Here is a 14,199-nt window from a genome sequence, read left to right as displayed (position 1 = left end):
GTGGTCGGCAACCAAGACTCTTGTAGGTGATAGAGCAACGATGACATCTTAAAAGGCATCAAATCTACACCCCCACCTGGATCTACCTAACCAATATAATTTCTGTCTATAAGGCGGCTCTGCTTTGATGGATGGGGCCAGACGAAATGACATTTATAGGCCTGACACTTTGCAACTTCTTCTGCATTAATTCAGCTCTTCCACTGAATGCAGGTGGAGAGATTGTGGAAAATAGTTTCTCACTAGGAAAACGGCAGGCGCAAAGAATCAGGACCACCTGTCAAGTTGCAGTTGAGAATATTTATTGCTCAAGCCTACACACGAGAATAAAGTCGACTCAAGTTCAACTCTTAAATCGGCACTAGAAAGGGTCAACAGAATTGGGGGTGGACTTAGACCGTTTGTCAGAACATAATGGTTCTAGGCTGATGACTTGCTTCACTCCATCACCACCCCAGCTCTGCCTGCTGGTTCTCCTACAGAACAGTGGCTAATTAAGGACAGAAATTTACTCCTACACATTTGGACTACTTTGGTGTGAAAAAAAATGGTATGGTCACAGCCACCATCTTGAATTTGTTGCCCCCCACCCCCCATGCACACCCCTGGTCCAGTTGGGTATCTCTTAACAGGAACCATTGAAGAGATCAATTTTCTCCCGCCCATAGAGGTCGGCAAGAATTTTCTGTAGTTTCTCCAAGCTCCATTCTTTTACTTCATTCTCACTGTTTTTTGCAATGGCCGCCCATGAAGCCCTCTTCTTCTTATCCTTCACGCAGCACGCTGCAGACCAGATGTGGCTAGGTCTATTGACCCGGTGCTCCGAGAGATACTCCTTTCCCGGGACAACCCCCGCAATGACATACATGTCAAGGCAGGCCTGAGCTTCCTTTCTGATACGGTTCTCATAGTTTGCCCAGGAATCTTGGTTGAGTTTGCTGAACTGGGGCACGATGTTAGTCAAGGTGGAAGTGGCAGCTCGACTGTCTTCATCAGGCTGATGGCCCACCGGGTTCAAATGTCCTTTTTCAATACTTAAAGACTGGGTGTAATCCCCAAAAATAGCCTGGCTCTTTTTTATCATATCAGCAGGAAGGTTGGCTTGACGCTCGTCCTCCATGGTCTTGCCTAAAGTGGGATCTACAAGCTGGAAAACAAACGGAACCGAGTTAGTAGTTCACGGGAAACATGGAACAGCAACTGGATGGATGATTGATCTATGTCAGACTCTGCCTTCCTATATTGTAAGACCAAATTCTCTGCATGCTGGTTGGGGAAATCAATAAAGGAGAATATTTGTAGCACAGGGTTGAAACGAGGGGTCCCTGGTCCTCTCTGAGCTTTCTTGCTTTCTTGCAGGCATTTCATGACCCAACTAGGGAACAGCATCAGAGCATTGATGAGGCTACCTAGTTTGGATAATGAAATGTCTGCAAGAAGACCACCAAGTTTAGAGAGCACCAAGGACCCCTCGTAGCTGGGGAATTCTGGACGTCTCCGGAATCCAGCTTAAAGCCGTGGAGATTGAGAAGCACTGAGCTAGATGGGTCAATGGTTAGAAACAGTATGAAGCAGACCATCTCTAGAGCCAGAGGGGTGAGGGGAAAAATGCCGTTACCTGAGGCTCAATCATCCAACCTCGGTATCTGGGACCATGTCCGGGTTTGCATTTGTAAGCAGAGTATATGGGGATGCGCTTCTCTCGGTCATACATGGTGGCAAAACGGTAGGCGTTGTTGTAAAACTGGCAAATCCTCGCAGGGACGCCCGGCGTCAGAGCATCTCCGGGTGGCGACTTATCCAAAAAGAACTCAAGGCAATTCTTGAAGTCTTGCACCACCTCAGTGTTTGCAGCCAGGGGAAAGCAGGCAACCATCAAAAGCAGGGATGACAGCGACAACATGGCTTACGAAGCTCTGAGCCTGGAAGAAAGATGGCCATCAAAATCCTCACCAGACCCCTTGCCCTCCTACCTGGGCAAAGTATGGATTAAGACAGTTTATGGCTTCGCACAACGAGCAAGAACCCGTTTCCTCCACCACGGCCTATAGTGCCACCGCTTTCTTTTCTACCCTGTTTCTTGCCGTCCACATTCACACCTTTTTGCTTGTGCTTCTTTCCTGACAGTTAGAGCAATTGATCAATGGAACGGCTTGCCTTCAGAAGTTGTGGGTACTCCATCACGGCAGGGTTTTAAGAAGAGATTGGACAAAACTTTTGTCTGAAATGCTATAGGACAGTGATGGCTAACCTTTTCGCCGTCACGTGCCAAAATTGGGGGGAACGGGGAGGGTCGTGTGTGCACGTGCCCACACTCATAATTCAATGCGCCCCATCCCCCGTGCATGCATGTGTGACCCCCCCACACTCCCCCCGCTTTTGGCACATGATAGCATGGTGGGCCCGGTAGGCCTGTTTTTCGCCCTCCCCAGGCTCCAGAGCCTTTCTAGGAGCCTGGGGAGGGTGAAAACAGCCCTCCGGAGGCCGGAAACAGTCGGTTTCCCGACTTCCAGTCCCACTGGAGCTAAGCTAGGGCAACGCTCGCGTGCCCACCGATATGGCTCCACGTGCCACCTGTGGCATGGGTGCCATAGGTTCGCCATCATGGCTATAGGGTCTCCTGCTTGTGCAGGGGGTTGGACTAGAAGACCCCCAGGGCCCCTTCCAACTCAAGCTATTCTGTTATTTGCTTTAACGTGACAAGAGAAGCAGAACATGGATTAATGCCTTCCAATTCTATCTCCCTATGCATACAATGAAGTGGCCTGCAACTCGTGAAAGATGATGCTTTTAATCAATTGTTAGTTGGAAAGGGGGGCTACCAGATTCCTCTGGATTTGTTGCCCCTACGGATTAACACGGCCGTCCTCCTACAAAGTTATCAATTCCAGAACTCTGGGATACTAAGAAGCAATCTCTGAACAGAATCACAATTTAGGGGAAAGATGATAGTATCTGGATGCAGTGAGGATGGTCAAGAACTCCTTTCTATGATCAGACGAACCAAGACAGAAATAAGGAACATGCAGGTTGCAATTCAGAAAAATCATTGTCCTGCCTGTAGAAAGAAGCTCTGCAGCTCCCTAGATTTTGTAAATATAAGGGGAAAGTTCCCGGGGAGGTGGGGAAAAGAAAGAAGACTATAAGGATAAATGTACAATTATGAAGTAAAATTGAAAAGAAAGTGAAAAGAAAGTATATATTATTAGAATACTGGAATTGCTCGGATACCAAACAAGGAAAATATTCTACAACAAAGGAGAAAGAAAGGAGAGAGGAGTAGAGGGTAAGAAGAGGAGTGGGAGAGAGAGGAATGGAAGAAAGGGGAAAGGAGAGGAAGAAAAGGCAGGGGACAGGAGGAGAGAAGGTAAGAAAGAGGAAAAGAGGGGAGGAGCAGGGGAAAGGAAGGGGATGTAGGAAGAGGAAGGAGAGGAGGGAGAAAGTAGGAGAGGAGAGGAGGCAGGGAAGGGAAAGGAGGAGGGTTGTTGTGAAACGAGGGAAAAGAAAGGGTAGAAGAGCAACCCCAAGTGTAATTAAAATGCCTTATTTTTATACTTTCTTTAAGAAAAATATGTATATGAATGACCAATTATATATAAGAGAAATGTACAATTATGTGTATAAGAAATAAAAATGAAAAACTTTTTTCAAAAAAAAAAGGGGGGGAGTTCCCAAGAGCTGGCACAATCAAGGGACTGTCCAATTACAGGCTGACTCATATTTATGACGGTTGCAGCAGGGGTGAAATCCAAAATTTTTCCCTAATGGTTCTGTGGGCGTAGCTTGGTGGGTGTGGCAGGGGAAGGATATTGTAAAATCTCCATTTCTACCCCACTCTGGGGCCAGCCAGAGGTAGTATTTGCCAGTTCTCTGAACTACTCAAAATTTCCGCTACCGGTTCTCCAGAACTTGTTAGAACCTGCTGGATTTCACCCCTGGGTTGAAGGGTCCTGGGTCATGGGATCAGCTTTTGCAAACCTTCTGACAAGCAGAGTCAATGGGGAAGCCAGATTCACTTAACAACAGGGTTACTTACTTAAGAAATGCAATGATTCACTTAGCAACCGTGGCAAGAAGTCTTAAAATGGGGCAAAAACTCACTTAACAAATGTTTCACTTAGCAAGATAACTTTTGGGCTCTGTTTTGATCGTAACTTGAGGACTACTACCCGTATAGGAAAGCACTCACTGTATAGCAACTCTTTCTCCTGAACCCCAGTATTATCTTTCCTAAATATATAGTTCAAAACTGACAGCAGCCAGAGGATGGAACAACAGTGCAAGATTAGAAGACGTGGAGGGACCTGGCTCAGAGAATCACCAAGTCAGACATGACTGAATGCATAACATCGTAATCAAATACATAGATCGCAGTGACCAAATACCTCTTCTCAGTCACACTAAGATTTAGGCCAAACAGGCTTTGGTTACCAAAAGGCAGGAGCCAACTCCATGTAGGGGAAAAAATGACCTAACAGAAAGAGCATTTGACTGTGGGATCAGTGTCCAAAGAAGTTCTAACTTTTAACGTTCATCTGGAGTTGAACTGTCACTCATTCTGGATGCCCTGAACTGAGCCCCAATTCACCCATCCTAGTTCTACAGCTTGCTTTCCGTAACGTGCAAAAACAGGCCAGTTAAATATCTATGGGCTGCATTCGTACAACTTAGTTTTAGCCTTGGTTAGCTTTCTTGTGGCTTAATACGCTCAACAGAGCTCAAGCAGCTGTTTGGTTCGGTTCTGATTCAGGGTATCCTGTGGGGAAAAGCTTGTTATAGAAACCCAGCCTTTATTTGCAGAGTCCTGGAAAACCCGAGATGCTCCTCCGTAGAGCTTATTTCCCTTAATTATTTTCTGAATTGCAACCTGGTTTGATTGGCAAGGAAAGAACGAAATGGGTCTATCATCAACCCAATTTGCCCCCAAAGGAAATGCTGCCAAACAGTTCAGGCAAAGAATCCATCAGAGTTTGAATATTTATTCAGAAGTACAGGATGGGTTATTATGATATACAGCAGCTATTCCAAACACACCGAAAAAAAACGCTTCCTAAAGCCATCTTTTAGGGTGCAAGACTCACCTTTGGCTGTGCAATCCTTGGAGCAGGAGAAGATGAAGGTGAGAATGGCGTGGACAAGTCCGAAGTTTGAGAAGAAAGTCCAGGCTGTGAAAAATCTCTCCACGACTAGGATTTATAAAGGAACAGAAAAATTGCCCCCAGGAGCTGAAGCAATAAATGCAAGGATGAGTCTGGAATCTAAATTCTAAAACATCCGTCTTGATAATATTTTATTTTTTTAAAGAACGCCCTAGTTTACCTCAGATTTGCAATTCAAGCTGGAGGAGTTTATGTACCAGAATCCCATCTGGATGCGCACATCAGAAAACCTGGGTGTGGTATTAAAAGGGAAGATAGAGCCAGCCTGATTGCGATGCGCCTTGTTTTCCATCGATTAGGAAGCTGGAGGCAAGTGAAATTTTTATTAAGCTTTTGGGCTTCTTAAAAAAAAAAAAAGAACTTGACACATCTGTCTATTTGTAATAAGAGTTTAGACAGGGAAGAAAATGAAATTACGAAAGGCTCTGAGGGCTTAGCTCTACAATCTTGAGTTTTTCCAATTCAGAATGCAAAGTTCTGGGCTCGTTTGTGGTGCTCACAAAAACCGTCACTGTTTTTTGGAGAGCTTTCTCGTCTTTAACAATGGCAGCTGAGTCCCAGGGGCCATTCGCACTTCAGGCCTGGAGTTAATAAGCCACCCAAACTTTAAGCCAGAGTGGCAAAAGTTGCAAAAGTGACGCAATTTTTGGAGTTGAGAAATATGAAGAGCGAAATTAGTGCTAGATTTTGAAGACGTTTATGGCAGCTATTATGCTTCTTAAAATGCAAGAACTACGGTCCCCAAACTAGTCCTCTATGAGTGAAGTATATGTGATTGTTGAATTTGGTTGGTGTAGATTCACGGGAACATCGTTGGTTCATTTTAAATAATGAATTCATCAATATCTACCCATCTTTCCTTCTTACAAATGGGAAGAATTTGAGATTAAAAATGGATACAATTGTGAGAAAAAAAATCCAGAAATTCACCAATTCCTCAGCGGAGCAGGTTAACCAACCTCTTGCTCCTTGACTGCAGAATAAGCCAGAAATAATATCAATTCCTTCATCACTCATTAAATAAGACTATTTAAAAACTGAGAATGTCCAAATACTAACCTATAATCTTACAGTTGTGGATCTCAGAAACTCTGCAAACCAAACGGATGTAATCTTGCAGGCTACTGTGTGGTTTCATAGGAAGGCAGCAGCACCCCACAAGTTGCTGTTGTTGTTGCCCCAAAACCTATGTCTGGAGACACTATATAGGTATCTTGCTCATGAGATCTCTCTCCAAGAATTTAATTATTGATTTATTAATCAAATTTATATTGTGGCCCATCTCCCCAAAAGACAGCTCTAAGCAGTGCACAATAAATACATGAGCCAATATAAAATCGATAAAAACAGAAAACGTCTCGATAACAATTAGCAAGAACACAAAACTTCTAACCCTGGGCAAAGGGAGGATAAAAATAGCTCCCTCAACAAAGGAATCATGGGGAGAGATCTTTGGTCCTGGAGTGCCCCAGGCCTGGCAGCAATTCCAGGTCTTGAGGACCTTATGAAAAATCCAAGGGAGGGCCAATCTAATTTCAAGGGGGTAAAGGCTCCACAAGATAGGCATCATGGCAGAGAAGGTACCCGCCAGATGTAGACCCCTAACTGAAAGCACCTGCAAGCATGCCTTTCTCTGCCAGGTGGGATGGAGTGGGCTGGGGAGAGGCAACTGTTCTCAGTCTTGGCAACGTTATACCACCTGCTTTAATCCAGAAACGACGACTTCCACTCGCTAGGATCTTGGCCATTTATAAGAAAGATTTATTCAGTTATGGATGAAACCAGGTCACTAAAGAACAAGGTGGCTGAAGACCCATCAAAGCTGAGCATGGAACAACTCAAAGAAGTAGCGATGTGGAGAGGCCTGGCCCAAAGAATCGCCAAGAGTCAGACACGACTGACTGGGTAACACCATTATCATCCAGCTGCCACGGTTGCTCTTATCATGTAGAGGACTCTCAGTTGCCAATCACTGTCGTAGACAGAAGCCTTGGAAATCAGAAATGGCCTTTGGTTTCGGGAGCTCAGGACACCTAACCTTTCCTCTTCCTCTTCCCACATACTCCCTGTGAAATAGAGCCAAGAGAGACCCATTGACCCAAAGTCAAGCTGAAGGTAGGCCTGAAGCTGGGTCTCCCCTTGTGTAGAGCAGACCGTTCCCTCCTCCATCACCTGGGCTCTTGACTGATGGGGAGGAACTGGCCAAAGCCCATCATCAGGGGGGCTTCTGTAGTTGAGGGGGCATCACAAACTGGGTTTTCCTCATCTTCGTCACAATCTACAGTCTCTTGTATCTCAACCTTCTTTTTTTCCAAAAGGGCATCAAGAGAAGAAGACATCTCTGACTTTACACACGAAGATGTAACAAGTAAGGATGGTGGAAAAATTCATTCCATGTAGTTTTTCCCCCCCTCCTTGTTCTTCTTGTAAGAATTTACAGTTCATAAATGGGACTGAAAAGCATGGAAACAAGAGGAAGTGACCATAGCTGTACCAGAAACACATCTTGAATAGTCCTTTAGGCAATGTAAAGGGAATTCTCTGCCGTTGTTGACAACCCTATTTTCAGTAACTGCAATTTACATAGCTTTTAACCTTCTGCTAATAAATCCAGCCTGGCTCTTTACAACGTAGCCTGTTCTGGCAATCCAAAAAATAATCAAGATTGAATCTCATCCGCATCCATTACAAAGGCGCTCTCTCACTGGTATTTTATTCTCTCTAGTATGGCCATTTCAGAGTGAGATAAGGATAAGAATGGACCGGGATAGGCAAATGCATTCGTTTAGAATATCCCCAGGTGGCAAGTCATTGAATTCAAAAGCAGATTTCTTCATTTGAGGAAAAATGTGAATAGAACATTTTGGCAGGACTCCCAAGTAATATTTTGATTTTCTTTGCAATATATTTCCTGAGCAGAGTGCTGAATTGAATCTGCTGGTTGTGCGGAAATGGTATAGCTTGAATTACTTGCTCAGCTGCTAAGATCAGTTAAAAAGATGTTCTTTAAAGTCAAAGGATCCTAGAATTATAGACTTAAATCTCCCTGTATTTGGATATCCTTACTAAATATCCAGCCTCTGCTTGAAGAAACCACCCTACACGGGAACCACTGACTGACAGCTTTACTGTCAACAAGTTCTTCCCAATGTCTAATTTGTATCCACATCCTTGACATTTCTTCCGATATCCTCATTCATTGTTTCTATATCAACAATTCACCACCACGTTGTATTTTACTATTTCACTTCTACATTGATAGATCCTTTCTTCTTGTGTTTATCACACGTCCTAAACAGTCTTTATTTTCTTTCTATATTTCTTTCCTTTCTTCACTATATTCTTTCTGTTCTTCTTTTCTGTTATTTTTTTTCTCTTTTGCACATTTCACTTTCTATTCTTTCCTTTCTTTCTATTGGATTTTATTATTGTGATAAATATATAATTAAAAAAGGAGAAAGCACAAAACTTCTGACACACTTTGCTTGGCGGAGATTCCTCTTAGCTGGACAATTTGTGGGTTGCAAAAGATTCAGGAGCATCTTGGCTGCCAGCAGAGAGTCTAAAGGGGGGTGGAGAATGAGGCTTGAAGAGCCTAGAAGAGGAGAAATGGAAGTGGTTGGGGCTGGTCTGGTCCAGGAGGAGGGATCAAACCGCCAAGGAGAATGCGATATTGTTCCAATAAACTTTTTTTCCAAAAGGTAACTTGAATTTCTTGGATTTTTCTTTGAAAACATTCCAAATGAGGAATACACAAGCTTGAAAGGAGGTTGGTGACTTGAGGCATCTCCATCCATCTATCCCACTGCCCCCCTCTCCGTGATTTCCAGTGAAAATAGCTGGGCACCTGTTACAGTCATTTTCATGGGTGGCTACCAACCCTTCCATGGCAGCAGACTACATAATATTAACTGTATTGTCTTGAACCTTCTTGTGTTGAGCTTCTGAAGATGACCCAAGTTCTGATTTTGTGAGAGTAGGAAGAGGCTAAAAAAAGATTTCCTTTTACACTCAGGCCTTCCCGAGAGTGTTTCTCCTTTCCTTGAATAGCCTGATGTGTTAAGTTTCAAGTGGTGGTTGTGATTTGCAGCTTTAATAGTTTCAAAACTTGCCCAGTTCTTAAAAGCCTTAAGATAGCTGACTATATTTCCATGCTATTCATGATCAGCTCTGTATCATCTTCCCTCTTATCTGCCTTTATAATCAGATGCCCTTGATTAGAGTCACTTGGATAGTGTGAGTGAGTCTGCTTCTGGTTGTTGCCATCTTTTGTTCTTTTTATTATTGCATTGGGGGACGGGGAGTGTTTTCTCCTTGTGAACTGCCCGGAGTTGCTGGGAGTTGGGCCATGTACACATTTAATAAACGAATTCCAGATATTGTCACAAACAAATATTCACCATGTTTGCCTATCTCCAATGTGTGCAATTCAAACTAAGGACATGCCGGAAACCATCTGTACCTCCAACAAATCACAAGGATGCCAACGTATTGACACATGTACAATGATGTAACTTCACAATGCCCCTGTAACAATTTTCAATGGAGTATGTATTATAGGAAACAGATATTTTAAGCGGGAGTAACACTACAGATTCTTGTCCTTAAAACTATCCCTAAATGCCCCATTCCTGCTCAGTTTTGTTAAATTACAATTGGAAAGCCTATGCTAGTTAAATTGGATTAAAATCAATATAATGCTTAAATGAACTTTTGCCCAGATGCAAAAATTTTTCCACCACTGTGCCAAAAAAAAACCCCTGTAGACACTGGATAAATGTCAATGGAGACTCTCAAATCAAGTCATGGTTGTCATGAACTGAAGAAGCTTCTTGCACGAGAAGCAAAACGTTTTCAAAGAAAAAAGCAACAAGAAGAAAGTCAAATTGCCTTTTGGGGAAAAAAAATACCGTGGCTATAAGACACTGACCTAATTTTCATGGCACTCAACCACAGTGTGGTGGTTCAGTCACTGTGGTTTGCAGGCCAGGGTTCACGGACCAAGGTTAGTGTTAATCTTAGATGATGATGATGATCTTTAGCTTAATGTGTTGCGCCAACTGCTGCTTTGTTCAATGTACTATTTGGATTCAGAAAATCGGTCAGCTTGGTAGAGCTAAATATGTTGTGCGGACGTACGAAGTATGAATTTACACATATAAACCAGGAAAGTGTGCCATTTTCAGCAAGCCGTGGTGTCACAAACACACAACCAAGTCAATCTTAAAGCAGGCAAAGACAGAATTCACAATCAGGGCTCTCCTATAAACTCTGGCTCCCCCTTGTGCCTAGAGGCTGCAATTACTACCTGAAGTTACGACAGAACAGCCTGCCTTTTGTGCACAGTTCAATTGTATCCTCTTCGGTTTCCATCTAAAATGTTTATTAGGGATGAAAAAGGAACCAAGGAAATATAGATATATAGTAGTGGCCAAAATTGTGGAAACCTTTTGGGAAAAGTGTATTTTTGAGGTTTAATGGCTAATTACACCACTTTTTTTGGAGTTTCAAGATAATAATTTTCCACTGCTGGAGTGGCCTGGGAATAGCCCAGTTCTTCACCCAACTGAAAAATCTATGGAGCCGACTATAGAAACTTCTTAGTCAGAAGCGACCCAGCAATAAAACCCAGTTAACAGAAGCCATCATTCAATCTTGGTTTCACATTAGAACAGCTGCAGAACTCAAAGACTTGGTTCACTCCATGGGAAGACGTTGTAAGGCCGTCATTCATGCTAAAGGCTACCCAACTAAGTATTAACTGACGTGGTGATAATTTTTGTATATCTTGTTTTTTCTATGTGTTTAACTTTTCTTCTTTATACTGTAACTGCTATTCTAATAGCAAATCCTTCATAAAAGTTATTGCATTACATTCTTGATTAAATTACCTTTCCATTGATATATAATTTTATGGTAATTCCCAAAAAAAGTGGTGTAATTAGCTAGTTTTAGAAAATACACTTTTCCCAAAAGGTTTCCACAATTTTGCCCGCTACTGTATGAACAGGAGCAGGAGGATTGTGAGGGCAAGAGGATCTGCTTTGCAGGAAGGAAGGAAGTCTTGAACGGTCACATCGTATCTTCAGAGAAAAGCTCTGAATCCTTGAATGCATCTGAAACGGTGAAGTGGCCCGAATCAAGAGCCACCTTCCAATCTTGGAGAGGCTGGAAGGGAATGAGGCCAAGCCTCCCATTTTTGTACCCAAGGAACAGCCCACCCCACTTTCCTGCCACTTCTGTGCATGCAGCTGTTCCCGCTGAGGACCTGGGAACCTTGTTTGCTGCCTACTCCGCAGTGTAACTGGACCAAGCCAGGATTTGCAGCAGCTTTTTCGTAAGTGGGCTACAGATCCATGTAATGTGCTCTAAGGTGAGCATCATGCTTCTCTCTCCCTCCCTCTCTCTCTCCTTCCCTCCCTCCCTCTTCCTTTTTAGATACTTTGGGCCTTGATGATTCAGTCTTCATTTACGCATCTGAAAAGCAGCTAAGTAGAAAAGGCTGGGTTACGTCATTCCGCAATACGCTGCTCAGTCTTCCGTCAACACTCTCAGGAGCCTTACCAATGTCCATAAAGTAATGACACATAATAGGGTACAGCCGGACCTTTTCCTGCTGCATGGCTTTGGTGAGGGACACCTCAGTGGAGTGAGTAACATCAACTGGCCCCTGCCGTACCCGTGGCCAGTCACACACATTGTGGAGTGCGGTTATTGTTTTGCTGAATGAGAATGCGTGAAAGCAGAGAAATTTAGAGCTGGAGATATTCCACAGTCCTTTTCTTCCTTCCTCAGCAGCGACCATGAAATCCATTAAATGGTAGAGGCTCTCCTGCCTAACCAGGGGGTTGGACTAGAAGACCTCCAAGGTCCCTCCCGGCTCTGTTATTCTGTTAAGTCACTGTTCGTGGCGATGAACGTGTTCCTGGAATGAGACATGGCGGGTTTTCTCCCTGTGTGCACACTCAAGAGAGAAAGACAATCTTCCACTTACGGTTCCACTGCTGCGAAGTGCAGCTTTCTTTGTAATTGGTTTCACAACCACGGGACGCTGTGTCGGGTGTTTCTTGTCTCCTTTCAAACGGGAGAACCACAACGTGTCCCAGTTGCAACTTTTTTCTCGTAATCCCAAAGGCCGCCTGATGGATCTTAGCCTTCACGTCTAGATCTTGGGTTCAAACAGGGAGACATTCCCCAATCACTATAACCGATTTCAAATGGTGCTAGAAAGAAGAACAGACTCCGAACACCAGAAGAAATCAGTTATCCTTTAAAGGGGTCACTGGAATCTGCGAATCCATGAATTTTGCATGTGTGGCTGCCGAGTATTTTGACAGAGCCACCCTCACTTCCGTATTTATAAACCCCGACTAGGAAACGGGATATTAATTATACCAATAGAACAAACCTTGCTCTTGTTCGGGATTTCAGGTGTTGGCATGATATACATGGGAATACAAATCCGACAAATTTCCAGCCAGCTGCCCTAGATATTTGCTCACTTAATTTATTTTTAAATGTGGCAAAGAAACCATTCTGGAAAAATAGGTTTTCTGCCTAGTCATCTTATTTAAACTTTCTTGCAATCAGCTCTGAATCTCTCCTATTTGCAATCTTCTGTCAATGACATTCTCAAAGGATGCATAAACACACTCGCTTCCAAGGCCCAGTATCTTCCTGACTTGCCTAAGACGGCCAGGTCTATTTAGACCATTTCAATGGTCTAACCTGGCTTAATAATTAACTCAGTTTTACTGCTGAGGCTGTACATGAAAGAGAGGCAATAAATCCAATGTAAATGTGCTGGTCGCGGAAGCTTTTATCGGAAGCCTATGGGAACCAAGGTGGACTCCGAAACCGGTCAATGCGTAGCCATTCTTCCCCCAAAAACACTGATTTCAAATGGTGCTAGACATTGTGTACTTAAATCTAAACCACCATATGAAACCAGATTCCTGAAGGAGCTCCAGGCAAGACTTCCTTGTAGCTGGACGTGTTGAAGACTGATATTCCGGCATGGTGGCTATTTCCTTTTCGTTTCAACGGAGCCGAGACGGTAAAGACTCCTGAAGAAAAAGCCATGTTCTTTTTTTTTCCTCCCGCGCCATCCTCTTGAAAAAGCCAACATGTAGTTCTGAGCTTGTTGTGGGAAACCTTTAACCGCTCTCAGGGTGGAAGGAAGCTGCAAGAATAAAAAGAAAGCTGAGCCCACATGGAAGAAAAGACGGTTGACCTCGCCTCTTTTCCAATCTCAACAACGTATCTTAAGTCTACATAAATTCATAAGCGTGCCGCAAAGATCAAAGTAAAGGAGTCCCTGTGGATTTTACTCCACTAGTCGTTGCTGACTACAGATAGTCCTCGACTTACAACAGTTCATTTAGTGACTGTTCGAAGTTGCAACGGCCACTGAGTGAGCTATGACCGTTTTTCACACTTACGACTATTGCAGTATCCCCCACGGCCATGTGATCAAAATTCAGATAGTTGGCAACTGACTCATCATTTATGACGGTTGCTGGGTCCCCGGGTCATGTGATCCCCTTTCGTGACCTTCCAAGAAGCAAAGTCAAAGGGAGAAGCCAGATTCCCTTACCAACCATGTTACTAATTTAACAACTGCAGCAATTCACTTAACAACTGTGGCAAGAAAGGTCATAAAATGGGGCAAAATTCACAACTGTCTCACTTAGCAACAGAAATTTTTGTGCTCGTAATTCGAGGACTACCTGTATAGGGGGCGGTGCTCACCTCTGTTTCAAGGGCCAATGAGCCAGCACTGTCTGAAGACAATTTCAGTGGTCATGTGGCCAGCGTGGCTATACACCAAAGGGACACAGAACGCTCTTAACTTCCCACCAAAGTGGTACCTATTTATCTACTCGCATTTGCATGCTTTCGAACTTCTAGGTGGGCAGGAGTTGGGGCCAGGAACAGGAGCTCATCCCAGTCAAGTCAAGTGAGGGGGTGAGATCAGACGAGAGGGAGAGAGTCTGCCCCAGGCCAGGAGACACCATGAGGCTTGATGGTTCTGGTTTCC

General features: G+C 43.8%; 1 protein-coding gene and 1 long non-coding RNA gene across 3 annotated transcripts; both read right to left on the bottom strand.

Annotated features, from left to right (window-relative positions):
• Positions 1-285: 285 nt before the first annotated feature.
• LOC117676831 (endonuclease domain-containing 1 protein-like) lies at positions 286-7,729 on the bottom strand. 2 transcript variants are annotated; one of them, XM_034436628.3, is made up of 3 exons: positions 5,082-7,729; positions 1,619-1,922; positions 286-1,147 (listed from the first exon to the last, which is right to left on the bottom strand). In XM_034436628.3, the coding sequence occupies exons 2-3, from the start codon at positions 1,901-1,903 to the stop codon at positions 626-628; spliced, it is 807 nt and encodes a 268-aa protein (XP_034292519.2). In that variant the 5' UTR covers positions 1,904-1,922; positions 5,082-7,729; the 3' UTR covers positions 286-625. The 2 variants fall into 2 exon arrangements, with proteins under 2 accessions (XP_034292519.2, XP_034292521.2); XM_034436630.3 differs by having other exon boundaries at positions 1,619-5,741.
• Positions 7,730-8,579: 850 nt separating this feature from the next.
• On the bottom strand, positions 8,580-14,198 carry LOC148112751 (uncharacterized). The gene is made up of 2 exons (XR_015728833.1): positions 13,911-14,198; positions 8,580-13,341 (listed from the first exon to the last, which is right to left on the bottom strand). It is a non-coding gene; the product is annotated as an uncharacterized LOC148112751 (long non-coding RNA).
• Position 14,199: the final 1 nt, after the last annotated feature.

The sequence above is a fragment of the Pantherophis guttatus genome, chromosome 7, assembly GCF_059756535.1.
Source record: "Pantherophis guttatus breed Tessera chromosome 7, ASM5975653v1, whole genome shotgun sequence".
Lineage (NCBI taxonomy): Eukaryota > Metazoa > Chordata > Lepidosauria > Squamata > Colubridae > Pantherophis > Pantherophis guttatus.
Note: the sequence above shows the minus strand (reverse complement) of the source record. Positions and strands in the feature narration are given on the sequence as shown.

Bases quoted from the DNA above. Each gene is read 5' to 3' on its own strand.
- LOC117676831 (XM_034436628.3), bottom strand. From the start codon at position 1,903: ATGTTGTCGCTGTCATCCCTGCTTTTGATGGTTGCCTGCTTTCCCCTG. The intron at 1,148-1,618 runs GTAACGGCATTT...TTTGTTTTCCAG, and splicing joins GTTGGATGATTGAGCCTCAG to CTTGTAGATCCCACTTTAGG.